This window comes from Populus euphratica, unplaced genomic scaffold (assembly GCF_000495115.2).
Source record: "Populus euphratica unplaced genomic scaffold, PopEup_1.0 scaffold8.1, whole genome shotgun sequence".
Lineage (NCBI taxonomy): Eukaryota > Viridiplantae > Streptophyta > Magnoliopsida > Malpighiales > Salicaceae > Populus > Populus euphratica.
This window is the reverse complement of record NW_011499855.1, coordinates 740794-765574: the sequence shown is the minus strand read 5'-3', so window position 1 is coordinate 765574 and position 24781 is coordinate 740794. Positions and strand designations below refer to the sequence as shown.

Sequence of the window (24781 nt, the reverse complement as noted above, 5' to 3'; positions counted from 1 at the left end):
TAATAATAATAGTATTAGTAATAATAATAATAATAATAATAATAATAATAATAATAATAGTAGTACTAATAATAGTAGTAGTAGTAGTAGTAATAATAATAATAATAATAATAGTAAAGAAAGAGAAGAAGAAGATGATGATGAGAACTTTAAGATGGAATATTAATGTAAGGATTAAGCAAAAATAATAACAAATGTCAAGGTTAGAGGTTCCACTAATGGTATATCAAACAAGTATAGTATAAACTCTTATTATTGAATTGGAAACCACACACAAAGGAGGTTCCAATCAGATTATATATTGTTAACATGATTACATTAGTCATCTTATTCAATTAATGCTAATACTTGTAAATCTCGTCAAGCATTCATGATTATAACTTATGTTAACAACAAATCAAGTTCCTTTCATAGCTCAGGTGTCGGTTATACCATACATTATGGGCTATGAAAGTGCCAAGCATTTGTTGTACCAAGTGTTATACAACATAAATCAAGATTAGTCATTTAACAAGCAAAGTATTAAAGAGTAAACAAGATAACAAATATAAAACATGTTAGTATCAAACATTAAAGTCCATATTAAGTTTACATTATACTTATTCTTACACCATTAGTGTAACCTTTTCACCTTGACATAACTAACTTAGCTAGACATAATGAAAGAAAGCAAAATAGATAAACAAAATAACAACATAAAAGTTAACTAAGTAAAGGAAAGGAAATGAAAGGCATAAACTTAATATTAATGAAAGCAAAGCATAAACATGACAAAAAATACAAAGAGAGAAAGGAAAAGCATGATCTTGATCTGGAAACCAAGATGCCTAAATGCATGGCAAATGCCTCCTTTTATAGGCCAAATTTGGGAACTATTGATTTGATGACTAATTGATAAGTGGGTGGCCAACTTTTGACTTGGTGACAATCCTTATCTTCTCTTGTCTGCCCAAAACGTCATTGATAACGTCAAAACTGGAGCCAGTTGCAAACATGAAAGTTGTAGGCAATTGTCTCAGCTTTCTTGTGTAAAAAATTCAGCTCATTTGGACTTCTAGAACTCCATATATGGCCAAAATACCGAACAGTGCTCGGGCTGGAAGACAAATTCGGGCTTCTTTGTTGTTGCTACAATTTGGACTTGATAATGGCCTTTTTAGATCTTGGGCTCCATATGAAAGTTGTAGGCCTATGTTTTACCTTTCCATCCATATAAATTGGACCTAAATCTGAGATCTGTAGCTCCAGATATAACCCAATTACCGAACAGTGTTCTGGTTTGGATTGCACCGACATCTCTTCTCTAAGTTTGACCATCTCTTTATCCATGCAATTTAAGTTCTTCAAGTCATCAATCAATCCTTTCATTTATGTGATAGACCTGCATTAAAAATAGACATTTACCACAAATTATAGGTATCTTATCTTATTAGATACATTATTATAAAACATATTTTAGTTAAGGAGTTATTGATACTTCAAATGCAAAATGATGATATAAAACCATGATAAAAACGCACTTTTAAGTACTAATCAATAGTCAATGGTAAATGGTTGGTGCCTTACATGAAATGGCAACCAAATTAACAAGAATTACCTGAAGGTCGTGGAAGAGAAGTTGAGTGGATCTGGTTTAACCTTCAGAACATCTCAATGAAGTGCAAATCTATGGGATGCGTTCTCCTTAATTCCCTAGTGTTTTTGTGAGCGTGGATATCTATTATTGTTCAGTGAACCCTCGTTGTTTTCTTAACTAAAAATTAAGATCTTGGATCTCAAGACTTCATGGAATCTGGCATGGGTGCTAATTAAACCTTCATTGTTTTGTTTAATTTTTATTCCAATGTCAGTTTTTACAAGGTTTTTTCTAATAATAAGAAAAAAGGCTTTGTTTTTTTTTATCACTCCCGACCAGAAGTTTTCCAGTAAGAAGATGATAAAAGATTGGTCTTTTGCAGTATCTTTGTTCTCGAACTAAGGAAAATCTTGAAGGATATTTTGGTGTTTGTGTATTTTTAACAGAGCAGGTAAAAAAAAAAGGCGGGAGATAAAAGTTGCTTCACCAGAAACCGAGGCCAGGCCTCACCAGAACTAGTCGACCTCCGTAGCTCCCGAAGTTTGCTTTCGAATCTCTTATGCGCTAAATTGTTTATCTCGAATGATTTTTGTTGTGTAATTTATTGAACGTGGGCCGTGATGAAATTTGTCCGATTTGATTTAAGCGTAAGCATGTTGATTGGTTATGATTTTCGTAACTCAAAATCAGCTCAGGATTGCAGATCCTATTTAGTTTTTTCAAAGTGTAAATTTTAGTGTGAATTTTTATTTTTATTTATTATTTGTGATAGCTTGCAATGTCATCGTCTCTAAAATCTCAATAATACGAAATAAACAATGATTTTTGTTTAGGGTTTAAAATAAGAAAAGAAACTGGGGCTGAAATTGACAAGGGAGAAGGGGATTAAACTCAACGTGGGAGAAGTAATTTAAAATGGAGAGTAGAAAGAACTTCAGAAATTTAAAAGGAGAATTAAAAAAACAAAAAAGCAACGGCCTTTCTTTAGTAAGAAGAAGAAGAAGAAGAAGAAGGTAGGTGGCAATACTAGCTATCTGCATAAAAGAAAAATAAAACGCAGCGTTTCCTAGAGCCACCGCATGTCATCTTCCCCCTCCTTCCTCTTCAACTCCGGGAGATCTCAACTGTTCTCCGTGAATGGCGTTGGTTTCAGGCGACGGTCCTCTTTTTCCTGTCTATAAATAAATGTGCGGGAATTAGACATTTTCATTAGTCCCTTGAGTTCCCCGTCTTCCATCGCTCCACTTGTTGCCATAAAAAACCCCCCACTGGCAGAAGAAGATCTCCAAGAATTGCTCCTCAGGTGGGTCTTTTGCTGCATCTCTATCTCGTTTGTTCTTCAACTAGGGAAAATCTCGAAGGTTATTTTGGTCTTTATGTTTTCTCAACAGGGCAGGTAAAAGAAAAGGCGGGAGATAAAAGTTACTTCACCGGAAACCGAGGCCAGGCCTCATTCATGGGCGGGCCCCACGAGCGACCCTCAATCCAATAAACCACTCTGATGTCCTAAAAACGGTCTTGTGGTCCCTGTAATTTTATAAGAAGCTGTTTCAGTACTTTTGTTTAATACATTTATAATATATTTTCAAAAGCCTCTAGAAATAGCCAAGATTGCGTCTTATTAAGGTTGAAAGTTTCTTAAATTTTTTATTACTTCATGTCGAGTTAATTCTTTATTTATTAAAATTTAAATTACAAATCAATTTTTTAACAGCTCAAATCAGATTTAAACACAATAATAAGAGAGTGGTCTGGTGGTTAGAGATTTATTATTATTATTTGACTAAGATGTGTTTAAGAATTGTATTTTAAATAATATTTTATAAAAATATATTCTATAAAATAACCATTACCCAACACCACGTGATAGTGTCCCCCACTTATTTTGGTGTTTCTTCGTAGACGTGGAAAGTCACGTGTTCTGATCAAACGATTACATCCTGTGGACTGCATGGCAGGAGAAGAGATAAGGAAAATGACTTTTTATTTTGAATTAATATATTTTTAGTATTTTTAAATTATTTTATTTTTTTTAATTTTAAAAAATAAAAAATATTATTAACATATATTTTTAAATAAAAAATACTTTAAAAAATAATTACAGTAAGCTAAAAATTTATTTAAGACGGCTTTAATATCTAACGAGCATGCTCAATTGTTATTAGATGGATTACTTGTGATGTGCTCTAGGCTGCCTTTCATCACAAGAAATGTTTTTTCAGCAGTGAATTTCTTTTTAAGATTTCAAAGAGCACATATTATTAATTTTAAAATATTAAAATAATGATATATCTGATTAATTTAAGAAACTAATAAAGTGATGTATTTTCAACATATATTTTAGCGTCAACAAAATTTTTAATTGTGACTTCCTTCCTTTTCTCAACAGGCTACAAAAGGTTTTTGCCTTTTAATGTAAAAAATACTCTTTTTTTATTATTATTTTAATGAGTGATAAAGAGACATGTACAAGTACACTGATTCGGCTTCATAAATGCATGGAGAGCTAGCTTTAGGGGCACTGGGCTCCTTTGTACCATTCCCTGCTCACCGCACCATTTCTCCTTCGTTATCTTCATGGAGACGACCACAATCTCTTCGAACGGAGAAGGCGAGGTAAAAGATGATATTCAAGGCTTGGTTGCAAGCTTTCCTAGTGAGAAAAACTGGGATGGATGTCCCCTTTATTTCTATAAAGGGGTCTGGTATCCATTTTTCTCCATTAGAGGGGCTCTTTCCTTTCAACAACATTTCATTGCACAGGACACAGATATAATACTAGCGAGCATGCCAAAATCAGGCACCACCTGGTTAAAAGCTCTCACGTTCTCTGTGGTAAACCGCAACATTTACAGTCCCAAAGAGACTCCCTTACTCACTACCCCACCTCATGAACTCGTTCGTTTCTTTGAGATGGACCTTTACTCAAAAAAACAGCTCCCAGATCTCAAACAACTTCCTTCCCCAAGGATTTTCAGTTCTCACTCCCATTACGGAACCTTGCCACAGTCCATTAGAGATTCTGGTTGCAAGATTGTTTACATATGCAGGAATCCTTTGGATCAAGTTGTCTCTTATTTTGATTTTGCTCGCAAGTTCAAACGAGAGAATGTCAAGCCTTTATCATCGATCGATGAAGGTTTCGACAACGTTTGTCTTGGTATCCAGAGTTATGGACCCTTTTGGGATAGCGTGTTGGGGTACTGGAAAGCAAGTTTGGAAAGACCAGGCAAGGTGCTGTTTTTGAAATATGAAGACTTGAAAGAGGATATAACTTTTAACTTGAAGAAACTAGCAGAGTTCCTGGGATTGCCTTTCTCTGAGAAAGAAGAGAAAGAAGGTGTCATTGAAGAAATATCAAAGCTGTGCAGCTTTGACAATCTCAAGGATTTGGAAGTGAACAGAACTGGTTTCTTTGAAAGCGCTGGAGCTCCAAACAGTACCTTCTTTAGGAAAGCAAAGGTGGGAGATTGGTGCACTGTTCTAAGTCCTTCCATGGCAGAATGTTTTTTGAAGATAGTGGAAGAAAAGTTGGCTGACTCTGGCTTATCCTTCAAAGTATCTGAATAATCTCGCAAGCTGCTTAGTGACCTCTCGCAACTTTTGCTGATTCTGCTCCTTGCTTCTTTGTCATTCATTATGTATTTTCCTTTTCTTTTTCTGCTCTGAAAATAATCCTTCTGGGGAAAAGGGTGCGGTTAATTAGCTCACTTGTGGGGGATCGAATTGCTTTCTTTTTATAGCTTTGAATAAATTGGTTTTTGTTGGTCCTTGTTCAAGAAGGTGAGCGTCAAACTCTGCTCTGTCTTCCTGAACAAAGTTGTTTTTTTTTTTTGATTTACATGGGGTGTCTGGGTCAGCTTATGCGCACCACGACTAATCCACATGGTCCACTAAACATCCTGTAAACCTAGTGTGCAGGTAAAGTAAAGCACCGCGGGGGTGACAAATATGCATGATAAGGTTCGAATCCAAGTATGGAAAAAGAGAAAAAGCCCCTTCCACCACTAAACTAGAACCTAATTGCAAAATAAAGTTGTTTTTGATTTATTAAAAAATGACGGGATGCTTGTTTGGTTGCTGTTATTTTTATTCTTTAATTTCTTCCTAGCCAAGTGGGGACAAAAAGCATAAAGAAACATTGCTTCTGTGATAGATGATGAATATTTATCCAAAACATTAGAGTTTGAAGATATATGAATTTAAAATCAGTTCTATAAAGACCAAATTGTTATCTACCATTAGGAAGGAAAGGCTTTGCATCAACCTCGGTTATTTTGGGTTAACAAGCAAAAATTACAGGATAATCTTTTTAAAAAGTAAATTAAAAATCTAAATTTCTAATTAATTCAATATTATAGAAAAAAATTGAAGATAGAATTAATAAATTAAAACAGTCTAACAAAGCAAGCGTGTGGGTTGAAGAAAGCTTGTGAATAACAACAGGCAGCCGAAATCACCATTGAATTGATGCTCTCGCCATCTGATCATCTGCATGTACTTATCGGAGATAGGAACAAAGCAATGTTGTTTTAGGTGATCAAGGACCTCTAAAGCCTAATCCATGAAATACAGAGAGCATTCCCACACGTGGTCAATATTTTAGGCCTTCTAAAAACGTTTACTTTCTCATAATAGTGGAGCAGCAATCACGGGAAGCAGAAATAATTGCTTCTAGCATGCATTAAACATGGGTATCCTTTTATTTAGTACGTATAAATTGAAGTAATTATGACTATTATTGCATAAGCAACCGTAGTCCAAATAGCAGACACATTGGATAATAATATTTGCACATGCCATGATGTTCAAAGAAAGAAAAGTCTTGGACAGGCATTAATTGATGAATGTATCTATGAATGTTCCTATTCTGGTGGTTTGCAGTAATTAACTCCAACCATACAACAAGGGTTCCGGCATTGGACACAACAGTATGAACATCAACGTGTATCTACAACCTTATGAGTGAGTCGTGTGTGTTAACTTCAAAATGAATGGTATCTTTGTTCAATGCTAGTACGTTATTTTGTTATGTTATTCTACGCTCACTGCAAATGACAGGAGGACAGAATGTCGACCATCAAACCATGTTACGGACCCAAAATTGTAGCCACTGGAAGCCTCCTTGCCATAGAATAAGACTTTGAAGGAAACCCTTGTTAACCCTTCGATAAAAGCAATCTTCTTTGGGAAAACCTTCACCTCTAAACCCACAGGAGCATGCACTCTGGAAATGTATGTGGCATTTGGACATCCCACATTAGTCACAGTTCTTTTGATGGTCTGAGCAGGCTTATGTCGATCTAGGTTACTGATGGAGATCGATGGATAGTTGATATTGGAGATGAGTCTGTCAATACTGATTCTGGGGCAGTTGAAGTTTGTCTTGGACATAGATCTTATGTTTTTCTCTGAATATCCATGATAACAAAGGAATTGCAAATAATCTTCTGTGGTTGTTTCAAAAACTAATCCTGGATTAAGAGCTTTGAGTGGGTTTATTTCTCCAACCCCCACTTCATGGGCATTCGCTAAGTGATGTGAGCTGTTTTGTAAGGGTTTCCCCATATTATCATAAATGGTTGCTGCAAAGAGAACAGAGGAAGAGATCAATGCGAGCACTTGTAGTGCATGATGGTGGAAGTTAATATATGAACACAGGACCATTTAGATATTAAACAATAATAACATGAAAAGGAACATATGTACAATCAAAAGCATCATTCAATCCCCTCCCCGCTAAAAAAAATATGAAGTATATAAAACCAAATTCATACAGTAGAAACGTTATTTTACCATGGGGTGCCGTCAAGCTAAAATCCCCTTCTGTATTCCCCAAGCCCTAGTTACAATCTGTGAGTGTGTGCATTTGATCCATCTTTATGAAATTCTACCTTCAAAAGTACCTGTTGTCATAAGTGCAGATTTGATCATAGAAGCACTCCACCCATGATGAAAAGACTTAATGAATGCTGCAGCCCCTGTCACATGAGGGCAAGCCATTGATGTACCAGACTTTATGGCATATCCAGATGGCTTATTTCCAACAGGAACACTCCCTGCTTCTTTTTCAGGTATCATGGCAGCCAAAATGGCAACTCCTGGAGCCATTATATCGGGCTGAATTCCCAATCAGTGTTAATGATTAACTAAGTTGTTCGCTAATAAAACAGCACCTGATTTCTAATGTATTACAGAAGCTAACCTTAAGAATGTTTTCTGTATATTGCCCAGGTCCTCTGGAAGAGAAATATGCAACAGTTGGAGCTGGTCTATATCGAGGAACATCACGGGCAGGAAGGATGGTTGCAGTAGGCTTTCTGTACAGGGACAGAGAAGAGAGCAAATCCATCTATGAAGTTCTTGGACAAGTTTCTTAACTGGTATGTAGGGCATGCGCCTCACACCTTTTTTAGGATGTTAAGAATCTCACAAAAAGTAATTGTTTCTGAAGTTTTCGTATATATTGAAGAGTATTAAACGAAAACTAGGTACTATTATGTCTATTACTGAGAGGAGTATCTTGATTAATTACTTGAAATGGATGGATAAGACAAGCACGAAGTAGGAATAAACAAGAACCAGGACGACCAAGAGGTCAGATCTCCAGAAAAAGGGATCAGTTTCAGATTATGAGCGTATCTTATCCATAAACACTGCCCTGGTTAGAAAGGCTTGACCAGAAGAAAGGGATCTATATGGGATGTATGTTTCCTGCATGGCACTTGGTGATCATATTAAAGACATGTAAGAAGGGAGAATAAGGAAGAAAGAGGCAACGTGAGTTTCAGCTAGTTTAGTTGATGTCTTGATGGTTATTTTGTGTTATCACAGAAGACAAAATCAGATCTTACAAACATTTAGGATAGCAAGCGTTAAGAATAGAACCATGTTCCTTATTATGCATCCAAGCTGAAATAGGATAGACTAAACAAGGTACAAAATTTGAAATTATATCAGTGGTGCTTACTTGGTACCATTGATGTATTTAATAATCTGCAACCCTGAAAGATTTCCAACTTCTGCAAATGGAAACGTGCCTGAATCAAAAGGAACAACTGTCTCATCCTCACTGAGTAAAATCAACCCTTTGGCTCTAGCATCTTCCACGACTAATTTCTTGATTTGCCGTGGAATATTTAAATCATTATCTGTGCATACAACAATCTTGCCCTCAACTTTCTGTGTATCTAATGATCCTGGGTAGCAATTCCTGCATTTTAGTGAAAATTAATTCACTTTATACAATACATGACTTTTATCATTATCATAAGTATCACTTCTTGATAATACCTAGCTTCTGATATTGGAGTAAACTTAGCAGCAACATCCTCTCCAAATGCGAGAGGATAATTTCTTGAGCGATTGAAGTTTGAGAAACTGATGGCAGACCCCTTAAGCAAAAGGATTGTAAAGACACGAATTCATTCCAAAAAGAATACAGAGGAAGAGAGAAGAATTATGAATATAACAGATCTTAATATAGGACAACATTAAAAGAATCAACAAATCAATATCTTACTTGGAAAGTCTTCCCATTTCCAAGCAGCACAGTAGATTGGAAATCTCTATCAATATTAGAAGCTGCAACTGTAAAGATCCAAGGAGCTGAATTGACAATTGTGTAAAGATCAGGCCCATCATTTCCTCCAGAGCATACTACCATGATATTCGTTTGTTGTGCATGAAATGAACCAATTGCTATGGGGTCATTTAGGTAATCAGATTGAAAGAGCGAGCTCATCCCAATAGAAATGGAGATTATATCAACTCCATCCTTAATTGCATCATCAATTGCCTTCAATATGGTGGAACCAGAACAACCATCTAATGTGCATGCTTTGTATATTGCTATTCTAGATGAAGGTGAGCCACCCCTAGCTGTGCCTCCAGCTAAGTCATGGTAACTAACATTAGCAACTTTAGCACCAGCTGCAATGGATGTGGTGTGAGTACCATGGCCATCAAAGTCCCTTGGTGAGTCATCTGGTTTAGCCATGTGGGTCTTGTTATTACTGTATGTCCTTTGGATGGAGTCATAGTATCTTGCTCCTATCAACTTCCTACAGACATACAGACCAGAAGATAAGAATTCTGCACCATAGATTAAATTTAAAAGCAAGCGGAAATCATCACTTGGGCTTGTCTCAGGGTTAGGTTTGTATTTAGCTAAAGATTTTAGACTTGAGGCATATTGCTATGACTGTTTAAGAAAAATGTACTTGCTCTCTGATATAAAAAAACTGGATGAGTATACAACATAGATAAAAGCTATTCTATTAATGGAGGCATCTACACAAACATGTATTTGCATATGTGCATATTGTCCTTCTCTTACTTTATAACGAAAAAGACATAATCACCTATTGCAATTGGATTTCTTGAAGTCATATCCTTCCATGCAAACTCCTTTCCATCTTGAAGGGATTTCCCCAATTCCATCATCATTGAAACTTGGCGACTCAGGCCATATCCCTACAGCAAAGAACATGTGTAATATTCTAAAAAAAATCTGAAGTTTAACAATATGCCCTTGGATAAGACTCAGTCGCAGCAAGACACAACAAAAAGCTTTGTACAAAATGATGGGAGACAAATTATTTGAGCTAACAGAAAACTTCTAATTATTCCAATAACTTCTATTGACATACAATTTAGATGCTCAATTTATAATTGAAAAAATTTATATCCTTGTATAATGCCTTTCCAATTCATCGAAAGGCTCACTGAATTTTGTAGCCTCCCCTCTTTCAAAATTAATACACACCCTCATAAAGAATTGAACTCAGAACCAGCCCCACGTAAAGGAGCAAGGCATGAGGTGAGGTTTTAAAAGTTGAAGTCCTTGGAATTTCAATCCTCCAAACCCTGAACCATTAAAAAAAAAAGACCATGTTTTGTTTACTTGGAGGACCATTGAGCTTTTAGTTATAATATGGCAGGTGGCCTTCCCCCATGAAGATAACTATTCTTATTGATGCTGAAGTGTAAAATAACAGCGTCCTGGGTGTTCAATCACAAAAGACAATTGAAATATAAACTCAATGAGTAAATATATAAGGTGACTTCCATCAAAGTAGTTCATCAAAACAATGATTCACGTGAACAGCCATTCTTGTTTTTTGTGCTACAAGAGTGAGTTATAAATTTTGTGATACGAGGTTAGCACAAATAAAGGGATGAACCATATTGACGTATTTCTGGAATAAATATGTGTGTGCATGTGAATGCAACTGAAATTTGAAGCAAGTTCTCGAGGTGGCTTTCATTCATGCAGGGCCATTGAACTAGGTAGTATGAGAAACATAAGTGAATTGCAGTTACCTGTGTCTATCATCCCAATTATGACATCACTTGACATAGGAGGATGCTCGTGCTTGTATTGCATGCCTGATGCTGCCTCCAGGAAATCCCATGAACGTGTAGTGTGAAGTTGAAGAATTGGATCCCGGAAGATGGATACTATACCACCATGGCCTGTTTTCAGAATCAATTGATCTCTGTTCAGTCTATTTGTAGTTACTGGATCACTAGAAGGGAGCCATAATCAGAGTTCCTGCATCTTAAACTGAGTTTTTTTTTCTGGTCTAGGGATTGCGACTATGCATGCATTGGATTGTAAAAATTGGCAATCCAACTGACAAAACAATGCTTTTATTCTCATCTGAAAGCAGGGGTGAGATAGTTGAAAACAGTACTTTTCTAGACCCAAAAAAAGCAGCCTTCTTTTAGAATGTATTCATTGCCCTCATGGCATAATAATGCTTTTAGTAACAAAATTTAAACCAAAAACCCTTAAAAGCACTTCAAAGTGTAAAGCAATATCTGGTACATAAAATGATTGATCTTGAAGAGAGATCCCCTGACAAAAAAAGACCTTAAAAGCACTTGGTGCCAGTTTCTTTACTTCCTGCTATAACAATGGCTTATTGTAATGAAAATTTTGTACTTACTTCATACTAGATTAGATAATTATATAGAAACTGACTCCAAGAACCCCTATAAGCTTATCAGCCAAGCAGAGTACAGCAACTGATTCGTTTTTTAGCCTCCTCTTATGCTTCGACACTAAAATCAAAATTTCTTTACAGAATCCCTAAAAATCATCTAATGATTCCCTGATTCAGTTGTATACTCTGGAATGGATAAAAAAATTGACAGCAACCATTTGCTCACAAATCAGAAAACTGTAGGAAATCCCTTCAGGGGCTGTTTGAACATGAATATTTAATTATTGAGGACATTGATGATCCTTGATATAAACAGAGCTTTCTTGAGCTTCCACATCGACGCAGTGAGATAAAACGCTAAGGGGTGACAAAAAATACTTACGATAGGGATGATCAAGAACCAGGAATGGTTGTTAAGGAACCTGTGACAGTGGCTCAATAGAAATCAACACCCATATGGATAAGAAATGAACTCACAATACTCCTAAAAAATTAAGTTATGTAAACTGGAACGACTAACCACAACGCTATCTCTGATTAAGAAGGCTGAGAGCAATCGAGAATTAAATCACATTGTGCATTGGACAACAAAACTTACTTCTCCGTCATCAAGTGTGTATCTTTTTTGCTTTGTCGGCTCCTCCATATACATCCAATAACCCTGGAATATCGTCCACATACTTGTAAACATAATTCTTCAAGAATTCCTTCTCATTTATTTTAAGCAAATTCTTAATCTTCAAATCCTTTTTAATCAGCTTCTTTGACTCCAAAATCTTTAAAACATTATACCTGGGAAGCAACCTTTTATCAATAGAATAAGTAAGAAGCTGGGGGCAGGCAATCACATGTTGCAATCCCAACTTCAATGTATTCACAAAAAAATCCATCCCAGCCCTGATTTTCTCCTCTGAGTATCCCAAGAGAAGAGGATGTCGCTTAAAGGCATGCCAAATATCCTTCTCACTCCAACCCAAACTCTTCAGCACCTCAATTTTCTTCTTCCGAGTCGATTCACTGATAGATAACATCGCTCTAAGAGCGTGTATAAAAACAGGAGCATTTGGTTTGGTTCAAGGCCTAAATCCTTGAGAGCACTGACTGTATAAATCATTTTATCACGCTTATTCTGTATGGCTCTTGGGTCCATCATAATCAGTTTAGCAATCCTATAGACAGCCACTCCCTCTTCTATCAACAAATTATAATTTGGTTGGCCCTTCAAACGCAACGTCAACAGCCAAGAAGAATGTTTAAGAGCCACCAAAACGTTCTCATTGCAACCAAGAACAGACTTTAAAAACTCAAAACATGGTTTAATTTGAGAATCTAAACCCCTTCTTAAAATATGAGTATTTGATAAAATGAGCTCTGGCAGAAGCTGACCCACAACCCCATTTTCTCTGAGAAATACAAATTTGGGTTTGAGATTACCTTCTACTCTGCAATGGAGAACTCCTGGCCGACTTTGGATCAATTTGGCCAAGTGGGTCTCGCTAAAGCCATGAGCTTTCATGAATTGGACAACAGATCGGGGCTTATGGAGATCATTCTATGGATTTGGAACTTTTTAGAAACTGAAAGAGCAGATTGCAGAGAAAGACCGCATGAGTTGACGAGGAATCGGGCCGTAGAAGAAGAGGAGGAGGAGCTACAACTAGTAGTAGTGGGTAGTGGAGAGTTGGGAGAAAGTGTTATCGTTGCTGCTGATGATGTTAATAGAAAACGTTTTTGTACAAAAGAAATGAGGTTTCTCGTGGAGGACATATTCGTGGCCATCTTTTTCACTTTGTTGTTGGAACTTCGAAGCAAAGATGAGATCAGATAGGCGGACAGGGACAGAGCGAGGGGGGGTGCCTGGTGGATTAATGGCGGGTAAGGGGTTTAGTGAAGATAGGGAGGGTTTTGGGTTGATGAACAAGTTGAGTTGCATGTGCTTATGGACCCGTATTTAGAGCTCGTTCGGAGTTTCTTCTCTCAAGCCCGATAGAAAAAAATGTCTTGATTTTTTATTTTTATTTTTAAAGGAGCGTGTAATTTAGAATCTAATTGGTTTTTATATTAGCCCTTGCAGCTCGACAAATAGATAGACCCGCGCTTGTTAGAAAAAAACAAATCAATACGTAGGTTTAAACAAAAAAAACAAATTGACAAAAATATTTTTAATTATAAAATATATATATATATGTATATACCGATACTTATAAATAAAAAAATATTATTTAAATCTTGAGATTGAAATAATATTATAAAAAATAAAAAAAATAAAAAATTTAATTGTTAATTAATTTAATATTAAAAAATAAAAAATTACGAAAGCGGACACTTTTTAATTTTTTTATTAGTTAAGTTTATGAAATTTAAATTTAATTGGTGTATTATGTTTCCACGTAGTTATTGAACTTGAACTTATTGAACCTGTAATATTGGTGGATCCAACAAATTCATGATCCAAAGCTTTATTTAGATTTATTTTTAATTTAAATTGATTTTAATATTGATAATACCAAACTTGAACAACCCAATAGGTTAAACTCATGATTCAATTGTTTTAGTAAACTCAAATCCAATATAAACATAATCAAGTAAAATAAAATGAATTCATAGTAAAATCAATATTTTCAAAAAGCAAATTCGGCTGGAAATTTAAGAAAAAAATCCAAGTTTGTCAAATTCACAACTATTTTTTTTTACGAAGCAATTATGCTTTTTAGACCATAAACATGTTCTAGGATCAAAGGGTTTTATTTTTATTTATTCTTTCTTTTAACTTACTAGTTGTATTGTTATTATTTGAAGCATAAAAGACAAGCATAAGCTCTAAACTAAACACAAGACAGAATATCAAATGGAACAACGAAATAAAACAAGACAGCATTACCAGCTAATAGAGAGGCTTCATTCTCTGTAAGCATGGCAGAGAAGCCCTTGAAGGCATGGCTATAATGACGGATTAGCGATATTCTTTCACTCTCATGGCTGCCAAAAAGCACATTAAATTCCAAGTATCAAGCCCTTGAAACCATTGCTATGTAATGATGGATTATGATGATGAGATGTATGGTAACCTTGGTATAATGGAGGACAGCAGCTGCAAATGATCTGCCTCTGCAATCTCGGGAGCTTCTCCTCCATTTCCACTTGATGAACTCCCCATATAAACCACATAATGCTGTCAAGACTCAAAGAACATAGATTATCTCTTGTGAAAACACAAAAAAGGGTCACTAATGTAATGGTGTTTTGAGAAGTATACGTGATACATAAAATTACCTGAGGAAGTTGATTTGATGCAGTGGAGCTGATGATGAGAAGGCAGAGTGCAGAGAGAAAAAAGAGATGATGCAGAAGAGAAGCCATGAAAGATGGGATGGCAAGAAAAATGGGGGAGAATGAAAAGAGTGGCATATCCCACCACCCGTTTGTAGGCTAAATGCAAGGGAGGGAGCTTTTTCACCAGAGGAAGCTTGCAGTGAGAGGTGTAAGAGCATCTTTGATTGCTCTTTCCTGAATTTTCTATGCATTTTATTATAATACATACAGATATAATTATTTGTGCTTTTTTATCTAATTATAAATGTTATTTGTTTGCTTTTATGTATAACCAACCAACTCATGAAGCTTCATTGGCGAATGGTGCTTGGTAGGCCAGCAATGTCTTAGCAAAAACCAAATTACCCAGAAATCTTAGGTTTCAACACAAATAATTAAGAAACAAAATCATGCATCTAACAATTATTGAGAGGCAGAATGGATGATTTACACACATATATTTTATTGTTTCAGGAAAATTGTCACTTACAATTGCAAATTTGCAACCGATGCAATCTTGGTGGCGGTAAGTGATTTCCCTACACATCTTTATACTTGCATTGATTAGTATGCTAGAATACGAAAAAAACAAAAACAAAAACATAAAAAAAAAATAGAAATGTATTTGATTACGGGAACACATTTTGAGGAAGTTTTAAAATGAATTCGTAACTTCTATATATATATATGTATATATATATATATGTATGTATGTATCAAAACAACAATCAAAAACTACTTATATTGTTCACAAATTATTGCATGGAAACCAGATATAATTAAAACTAAAATTGTATAGAAAAACAAATTAAAAGAATAGTGAATCACCACATAGAATTGTATTGCGGATTCTAAGGTGTAATGATGATTTTATATAATTTCTGAAAAATCATTAGACCGATTATCAGAGATGATATGATTATTTAGTGTCATCGTGCAACCCTTTACAATCATATTAGAGATGCCTCAATGATATCTTTAAGGGGGTAAGACAATGTTCATGGCGGAGCATGGTGAGTTTTTAACGTGCTTTACTTTCCTTTTTTTTAAGTATGATATTAGTAATTTAATTTTTATAATTAATTATTGTTGTTTTTTGTTTGATTTATTCACTGTTGTGCTTATAAAATCGTATTATTAAATTAAATTCATCACATCCCAAAAAACTACTTTTTTTTCTTATTAAAAAAAATAATTGATCGAGACGGCCGCGTAGGGCTGCCGCCAACATAGCTTCAGATGACACCATATCAATTAATTAACCACATAGTTTTGATCAGTGTAATCACAATTATTTTCTAGTTCACAGTAGTTCACGAGGGGAACAATTGTGCCAGCTAGTTTATAACTGTTCTCTTGTCTAGTTCGATACACATGATGCATGCATAGATGAATTCTAGCAGGATATCAATTAATATAATATAAAATTAATCAGATCAAGTTGGGATTGCAACCTACAATTTTTGTTTCTTAATTCCATGACAAATGAAATTTATTTTTTTTAAAAAAAAAAAAGAAAACCTAGCCAATTGTAAATGTACGTGGTATGGAAATAATTATTTTATATTAAAATTATTAAAAGGATTATTTAAATGAAACGTATTTTTAACACACTGGAAAGCATTAGCTCCCCCACATATTAATTATAGTTTATTATAGAATGTGACGAGAAAAGTGAATCATATGCTTAAAAAACAAGGAAGCACCTCTCCTTTGCTAGAGAGAAGGGGGGCATAAACACCATTTTTATCCTACAGATGCCATTCATGTGCTGGTTTTCCTCTTTATTCCCTCTCCCCTTTTCCTCATTTTCTTCTTCTTCTTTACGATTTTTTAAGGCTACTAATGATGTATATCTGCTGCACTCTTCTTCTTCTTCACTCCATGATTTTTTTTCCTTTCCTTTTCTTATATATATATATATATATATGGGGTTGTATGAAGTGGTTAGCATAAGCTTGCTTGCCCCAGTGGCTGTAGCCTCTCAATCATATGGCTGCAGCCTTTGTATAAATTAATTAACAAGAGGCAGCTTTTAGCCTTTAGGCTTTAGTATTTGACCCTGTGATCATCGATTGGTTAGGTGTTTCACGGTTCATTTTAATTAGTAATACAGGTTTAACCAGGAGGGTTCAATCTATGCTCCATGGCATACATCAGTCTTGTGTATGGATCTGCCTCCAATGAGTACTCCACAACTTTCCTTTTCTCATGGGCTCGGGTCACGGGTGGATTGAAATGGGCATGTTATATCTCTGAGTAGCCATGAATTCGGGCAAGATATTGGATTGTATTAGAACGGTTCGTATCTTTAGATGATATATAACACTTGCCATCTAACTTGTGTTTCGTCGGAGGTTACAATTTTTTTAAAAAAATATGATTAAATTTCACATATAAATTAAATGAGAATTGAATGTTTAGAGATGGAATTAAAAAAAACAAATTAATTAAAAAAATAATTAAAAAAATAGTAATTAAAAGAATAAAAACTAAATTTGATTAAAAAAAATCAAACCACCAAGACTGAAATTAAAAATAAATTAAAAAAATTAAACCACCAAGACTGAAATTAAAAATAAAATCTAATTAGAAATAAATAAATGTAAATAAAACAATTATAATTAAGAGAAGAAAAAATGAATCAAAAGATAAAAAAATTGAATGGTTAGTATAATTTTTTGCATGACCAGCATTTAATCTAAAAAAAAATGAAAAAAAAGAAGCAAATTAGTATCAGACCAAACCCAGCCACTATACACACGCCATAAAAATAAAAAATATCGAGATGAATCCAATGATACGGTGAAATCACCATCTAAAAATGTCTCCTTTTGAAGATTTTTTTCTTATTGACAATATTTCATCAATGCCAAAAGTTTATTTAAACTCTCATGTGTTTACAATTATGATTTATTTACAAAAAAATTCACTCTCTTAAAAAATAAATTATACAATTATAAACTATAATATCTACAGCTCACTCGATAATATTTTTGAAATAATTTTTATATCATGTATGTTCAAAATATAAAAATTTAATTCAGCATAGCTTAGAATATGTAAGGATTAATGATTTATAGTTGATTTTTATTTTGAAATAGCTTTTATATCATATATATTCATAATCTCTTTTTTATTTTGTATAAAATAGAAATATATATACATTTCCAAAAAAACTGATCATTTATAGTCATTAGATATCTATAGCTATTAGAATACCTTTGACATTTGAAGTGATTATTTAGTTGACTAGGTCCTATAGAAATTTTAGGTGTTCATCGTGAATAAATAAAGTGGATCAATTCATTTGATATGTTTAAATGGTTGATCAGTTTAGTTTAAAAATCAATTTTCATAGTTTTAAACTTGAAAAAACTTAAACAAATTAAATATATTCTAATAATATTTATGCATACAATACGAAGTGTATGAAGTGTCTGAATTTATTTTAGTATGCTATTAAGTAAGATATAAATATTTAATAATAAACTTTTCTCTTTATATAAAACATGATTAAAATTAATCTCATTCATATTATTAATCAATTTATTATTTATTATTATCATTAAAATACAAAAATATTATAAATATTAATATATAACCTATAATTCAGCAACACTAAATAATTTTTTAGTTAATCTATCCAAGATAACCATTCCTAATCTACTGTGATCAAACGAAATAGAATGCATGAGCATTAAATGTATGCAAACCTTTTAGCCTCACGTAATAAATTGATTTACAAGTCACTGTCCACAGCATTCATTGTCCTTGATATTTTAAAAACTCAGAAGAAGAAAAATATTTTAAAAAAATACTTGTGTATTAATATCAAACATGAGTGTGAGTATTTTAAAGAATGATAACTTTTGCTTTACTTCAAAAGATATTAATTCAATATTTTTTTTAGTATTTTTTAATAGTTTTAATATGATAATATTAAAATTAATTTTTTTTTAATATAATTTTAAATAAAAAATATTTTATAAAAACACCGTATCGTAGCACCAAAACACACGATACATGTCGAGAATTAAGAGCTCTTCCAGTTTTAATTCTTGTCCGGAAGCAGCAGAGAGTTTATGAGAGCCAAAGCCCGAGCCCAGTAGATTATGAAACAGATAAAAGTAAGCTCAAAGGTGGAGATACTTGAAAAGGCCCATTTAAGTAAAACTCGGGGCAGGCGCACTACAAAATAATCCAGCTCATGACTTACAGCCCAAAACAAACAAACCCTGCCACGTGTCGAATTAATCACTCGTCTGATTCACGCGAGCACAGATGCTTTATATGACAGATGTCACTGCTGGTCACGCTTCCTAAGCCATCCATCTCGTTGTGACCCAGAAACCACCACACTCGTTTCCTTGGCCAGTCACGTGTCCCCGCGAAATAACTAAAATTCAAATGTGATACCTCCACTTTGTAAATTTGATCAAATTAATCCATTTTCTCTAAATTTTGGTCTCATCGACTTGTTTTACCCCTTCCATTAAGGACGGTCCTCACACTTATATCATCACAATAATATCATATAGCAATTCAATCGATGAGAAATTTTTTATGAAGGTGCTTAAATTGCATTTAATTGAATATACAGAGTCTTGAATTGCATTTAATTGAATATACAGAGTTTTGTTTGACAAAATTTGAAGTGGAAAGATTGATTTGACGAAATTTACTATATAATAAAGGGATAAGAATGCTTTTTTAACCGTAAAATGGGCCAAAGATGGGAATATATTGCTATTGGGTATAGTTATAAGCTAGTCTCCGAACTATAAGCATTATTCCAATCCAGTCCTTAAAGTACACAACTTATCATCCTATAACCAAACAATGTAATCCTTATCTCCGTTCATTTGTGAAAAAACACCGCTGGAGATGCTTTGTGATTGTTCTCAAATCTGACTTGATTTTTTTAAAAAAATTCATTTTACAATAAAATATGTAATTCAATCTCAAACCTCACTTTCTATTTTGCTAAAAATTTCATCGGATAAATCTCCCTTATCAAAAGTTGTTGATGGTATAATTGTAATTTTTGAAAGTTCTAACACTAAAACATAACAATGTCCGATATTTAAATACTGATTTGTAGTTTGTTTTTACTTGTGATAAATAAACGAAGCTGACGTCTTCCATTCCTATTCTCAAGACAACCAGAAGAAATATTCATAAGCTCTGGTGTCACTGGCAACTCCGGTATTTAATTTCTCTTTCCTTCTTTCCCTTTATTTTTCTTTCAAAATTTGCAAAATCTCCTTATGTTGGAAGTTGTTAAGTTTTTAGATGCTTGGATTCGATTTGGATGAAAGCCATGTTTTATTTCTGTGAATTTGATGCAGATTTTGATTTACCAAGATGACCCCAGTTTGCCCATTTGTGAAAGCTTCAAGACCTGATGATGGGTCACCAAGAAAACCAGGGGAATGTCCGATTAAACACGGGGCTGAGCATGAAGGAGGAGGAAAGGCTAAGAAAGAGTCTAGTGGTGAATCTGCTACCGTTTCGCCGAAATGCCCTTTTGGATATGATTCTCAGACATTTAAATTGGGACCTCTTAGTTGTATGATATGCCAAGCTCTTCTCTTTGATTGTAGCAAATGCGTGCCGTGCTCTCATGTGTATTGCAAGTAAGGAGATGATAGAAATGATAGAATCAAACTCCATGATAGATTTTTAATTTGTTTGCTTTTGTTTGTGGTCTAAGGCAATTTGTGAATTGGTTTATTTTTATTGGATTAGAGTTTGTATTTCGCGATTTAAGGACTGTCCGCTGTGCGGAGCTGATGTTGAGAAGATTGAAGCTGACACGGATCTACAGAGTGTAGTTGATCGGTTCATTGATGGTCATGCTAGAATCAAGAGGTCTCATGTTGACATGGATAAAGAGGGGGAAGTAGGTGAGAATAAAAAAGTGATATACGAGGATGTTTCTTTGGAGAGGGGTGCTTTCTTGGTGCAACAAGCCATGAGGGTCAGTGTAGTTTATTATCATGGCATTGATGCGTTTCTATTTTTCTTTTGATGGGTGTCGTTTCTAGGTCAACGTTGTTATTTTATTTTTTTGGCTATGGTTATCTCATCAAAATTATCAAGGTATTCTATACTAGCAGAAAGCTTCTCGTAAACTTCTCATTTGTTTTCCTCTTTTTTTTCTCCAACTTATTCTTAACTATCTTTTATGTGCGTGGTTGGTGTCTGGTAAGTTGTTGTTGTAATTTATAGTTGATTTTTCTATTTTTTTGGCTTTCACGTGCAGGCATTTCGAGCACAGAATGTGGAAAGTGCAAAATCAAGACTTAGTCTTTGTGCAGAAGACATCCGAGGTCGGATAGAAACAGTGGGCAACACAACGGAATTGTGTTCGCAGCTTGGAGCAGTGCTGGGAATGCTTGGGGACTGCTGGTCTGTTAACTCTCTTTTTCTTTAGTAAGCTTGTGATGATCTGAGGACAATGGTAGACTGAAAAGATTAAACAGCAACATATGAATCTGGCTAGTGAATTGAGATAAAGTATTCCTTTAGCCAATTCCAGCTAGTTTGGGACAAAGCTAAAGGAAAAATAATTCTGCTTTGGTATTAAGATGTTGTTGAATTGAGTGGAAAAATTGAAAAAGAAACGGGGCAGGTGAAGAAAAGTTTTTTTGTAACATGATCATATATTTATTTAGATTTTTGTTTTTTCTTGATTATCATCAAATTATTTAGATTAAGTTCTTGCTTGTAGACAAGATATTTACGTTACGTAAGGACATTCTTCACATGATGAAAATATGTTTCTGAAATCTTCTATCTCATTTTCCTCGAAAGAAGTTGTGGAACCCTCGCACTTTCAATAGAGGATGAAGTGATCGAGCAATATACATTTACTACCAGTGTTCCATCCATTGGTTGTGCTGTCAACCTAGTCACAGAGCTGTTATCCAAGTATTCCTAAAGAGCTAACTTTGTAGCATCAAACAGTGGCCTTTCATTTTCCAGAAACAATGATGTGATGGACAAGTTGATTAAAGTTTGCTGAAATATTATTGCAATGCCACTTTGCACCATGGCTTGCATTGATGAAATTGTTGAGGTTGCTGGCATGTTGCTGGACTAACATCAGCAACATTGTTTGCACCAATGAACTAGGAATTGCTAGTTTTGAATATCGTAAGTACACTCAAAAGATTCTCACATCCTTGAGTAGACAAAGGAAGCTTATGTTTTAAAGAATAGCTTTAAGGATGTGCAACCTAGATATTAGAGGCTATCTATTCTAAAACCGGTGCTTTTTTGCTGATTTCTTAAAACATTACTATGGGTTCATTGTCTTCTTTCAAAGTAATGGATTTTGAGTCCTGATGAGTTTACTAAATTCTCGACCTATTATGTCTATTGCAGTCGAGCAGTGGGGGATGCTGGCTCTGCGGTTACATACTTCGAAGAGAGTGTAGAATTCCTATCAAAATTGTCTGCAGCTGATCTGGAGGTTAAAATTTTACAAGTATTGCTGCCTTTTATTCAATGCGTGCTTTTGCCATGCCAACTATAATTTTTTTGATATTCTCCCCCTGTAGATAACGCATACGCATTCTGTTTCACTTAATAAAATTGGAGATCTCAAATATTATGATGGAGATCTGGAGGCTGCAAGATCTTACTATATGCGTTCTCTCAATGTGCGATGTGATGCCATCAAACATCATCCTAGTGTTTCATCCCAGGTCAGCAACCGTTTTTTTTTTTTTCCAGCACACACCATCACTCTTGTTATTGTCATTTCACATGCTCTATGACTTGAGGTATAGATGTACTTGTTTTTCCAGCACACACCATCACTCTTGTTATTGTCATTTCACATGCTCTATGATTTGAGGTATAAATGTACTTGTGATATGTTCTGTGATCTCTTGTATAGCAATGAGGGGCCACGGCTTCCCAGTTTTGAGAATTTCCATGACAATATTTTCATGATACTACTATAAATAGCATTTTTCTCTGCAAGCTGGCCTGCTTAAAAAAAAGAACAGGAAATGAGGCCTGGTAGGAAAAGTAACTTTTAGTTTATTTTTTTAAGCTTGTATTGATTTTTGTTTTTTAAATGCTTCCGAGTTTCTCCAACTCAGCACCCTGTACTTGTCTGTCTTGCTATTTAATGCACAATGATGTGATAAACAATATTTGTGATCATGCTTGTTTGAGAAGTTTTGTACTTCCAGGCTTCCTTTGTAATGAATGTTCTCTATTTGTCTTTCAATTACAGAGCCTGGATGTAGCTGTTTCCCTTGCAAAAGTTGCCGATGCAGACAGGAGTATTGGTAACGAGGACACTGCACGTGATAGATTTCATGAGGCCATAAAATTATTGGAATCCTTGACATTAAAACCAGAAGAAGCTGGTCTTGAGCAACGGGTATGCTTTCAAAGTAAACTGTTAACTATCATAATTATCTGGAATCTAAATCCTAAACAAATGACTGATAATTAGCTTCCAATCGCAGCGCCTTTCCGTGCTGGAATTTCTTAAGAATCAACTTGCGGAGAAACAGTCTGATTGAACTTCCTTGAGTCTGATATCCTGCAGAAGCGAATCAATCAAAACAAAGATAAATCTTTTTTTTTTTTCCTGTATATATGCAAAGTTAATTTCATTTGTAATAAGCACATTCCATAGATTCAAAGGCTTTCCGAGAGGCGACATTACCTGGTCCCTTGGAGCATGGGAGGTGAGCTTATCCCACTTCATCTCTTTTCCACATGTACCTACTTGGATTTAGCATCACTCAAGTAGTGCCTGTAAGTGTCACTGTTACCTGCATGTGGTCTTCATGCGAATTCATGCACGCTTTGCCTTATGGTCTTGGATCAGGTGATCACTGCTTCTGATGGTTGTTCCACTCTGTGCTAAGCTTTGTTTACATGTATTTTTCCTTGTGAACAGAAATAAATTACTAGGGTCATGCTAATATTTTTGTACGCAACCAGATTTATCTTCACTGTCACTGTCATGCTAATGGAATACACCTAATATTTTTGTACGCAACCAGATTTATTGACTTCCGTTGAACTCAAATTTGCTTGTTTGTGCTTCGAAGATTTTTTACAGGCTTTGTACTACCGCTAACTAACTACGTTTGTCAATGCTATCGTAAATTCTTGATCCTTTATCTATGGTAACATAAATATCATTCTGGAGTAATCAAAACATTTGTCTGTAGCTAGAAGCACCGGGTCTGAATAATATGTTGAGCTTTGTCTGTCCTGTACGGATCGTAATAATTTCTAGTCTTGCACCGTCTTGTACTGCCCAGCTCTGGAAAGCCTTGCATGGAAGTCTCCCGTATAAGTGCATCTCCTAAAGGGTATTTTTTACCACGTATATTTCAATAAAAAAAAAATCATTTGAAAATCTAATTATATTGGAATGAGAGATAATTTTTTTTTTCAATGAGTTTAATGTTATTTTTTTTAGAAGTTGGTATTTAATTGTTTTATTTTTTTATGGCTTTTTTAGGAGATATATAGAAATAGTATTTTTGAAAATAAAAAAAGCATTTTGACATTTTATGTAGCATTGCTCTTGGAGCCTATAAAATAAACAAATCTAAAATAATATATATATTTTTATTTTTCGCTTTCATGATATTTGTTAAAGTTGCTCTAAAACCCGACCAGGAATCACTTGGATTGTGGGGCCGAGCTTTATTTGTTAAAAAAAAATAATCAGGAAAAGACATTATTTAAAGCATGACATTTGACAAAAAAAAATCTGATTTTTTCACTCATCAAGCCTCGAGTTCACCTGCTAGATCAGGCCCGAGCCTTGTAAAATTGCTTTCTAGAGGCGTGTTTTAATTCAATCTGTTATAAACCGAGAGAGCGAGGGGGGAAACTATGTAGAAGTGCGCTCTTTTGGTTGACGGTCCAGGGTCTCCAATATTCTTTAGGATCA

General features: G+C 34.6%; 4 protein-coding genes across 4 annotated transcripts in view; 3 read left to right on the top strand and 1 right to left on the bottom strand.

The window, feature by feature from the left end:
• Nucleotides 1-1779, top strand: part of LOC105122868 (cytosolic sulfotransferase 15-like) — a 6062-nt gene extending 4283 nt beyond the window's left edge. The window contains exon 2 of the mRNA XM_011022216.1: nt 1665-1779. The gene's annotated coding sequence lies outside the window, so the exon portion shown is untranslated. The remainder of the gene's footprint in view (nt 1-1664) is intronic.
• A 2320-nt stretch (nt 1780-4099) lies between these two features.
• On the top strand, nt 4100-5330 carry LOC105122869 (cytosolic sulfotransferase 15-like). Its single transcript, XM_011022217.1, has one exon. It carries the CDS (start codon nt 4154-4156, stop codon nt 5144-5146), a length of 993 nt encoding a protein of 330 aa, XP_011020519.1. The 5' UTR covers nt 4100-4153; the 3' UTR covers nt 5147-5330.
• Nucleotides 5331-6256: 926 nt separating this feature from the next.
• LOC105122867 (CO(2)-response secreted protease-like) lies at nt 6257-15018 on the bottom strand. Its single transcript, XM_011022215.1, has 11 exons — nt 14800-15018; nt 14595-14698; nt 14408-14505; nt 10901-11053; nt 9940-10051; nt 9099-9639; nt 8870-8970; nt 8547-8789; nt 7782-7896; nt 7483-7696; nt 6257-7161 (listed from the first exon to the last, which is right to left on the bottom strand). Exons 1-11 carry the CDS (start codon nt 14932-14934, stop codon nt 6611-6613), a joined length of 2367 nt encoding a protein of 788 aa, XP_011020517.1. The 5' UTR covers nt 14935-15018; the 3' UTR covers nt 6257-6610.
• A 4929-nt stretch (nt 15019-19947) lies between these two features.
• Nucleotides 19948-23726, top strand: LOC105122866 (uncharacterized). Its single transcript, XM_011022213.1, has 8 exons — nt 19948-20046; nt 20190-20477; nt 20590-20821; nt 21107-21252; nt 22231-22318; nt 22407-22553; nt 23093-23242; nt 23331-23726. The coding sequence occupies exons 2-8, from the start codon at nt 20206-20208 to the stop codon at nt 23385-23387; spliced, it is 1092 nt and encodes a 363-aa protein (XP_011020515.1). The 5' UTR covers nt 19948-20046; nt 20190-20205; the 3' UTR covers nt 23388-23726.
• The last annotated feature ends 1055 nt before the right edge of the window (nt 23727-24781 follow it).

Excerpts from the sequence above, each read along its gene's own strand:
- LOC105122869 (XM_011022217.1), top strand. The coding sequence starts at position 4,154 with ATGGAGACGACCACAATCTCTTCGAACGGAGAAGGCGAGGTAAAAGAT.
- LOC105122867 (XM_011022215.1), bottom strand. The coding sequence starts at position 14,934 with ATGCCACTCTTTTCATTCTCCCCCATTTTTCTTGCCATCCCATCTTTC. Across the intron at positions 10,052-10,900 it reads AATTGGGATGATAGACACAG|GGATATGGCCTGAGTCGCCA; the intron begins GTAACTGCAATT and ends TCTTTGCTGTAG. Across the intron at positions 8,971-9,098 it reads GAAATGGGAAGACTTTCCAA|GGGTCTGCCATCAGTTTCTC; the intron begins GTAAGATATTGA and ends CTTTTGCTTAAG.
- LOC105122866 (XM_011022213.1), top strand. The coding sequence starts at position 20,206 with ATGACCCCAGTTTGCCCATTTGTGAAAGCTTCAAGACCTGATGATGGG. Across the intron at positions 20,478-20,589 it reads TGCTCTCATGTGTATTGCAA|AGTTTGTATTTCGCGATTTA; the intron begins GTAAGGAGATGA and ends TTATTGGATTAG. Across the intron at positions 23,243-23,330 it reads AAGCTGGTCTTGAGCAACGG|CGCCTTTCCGTGCTGGAATT; the intron begins GTATGCTTTCAA and ends TTCCAATCGCAG.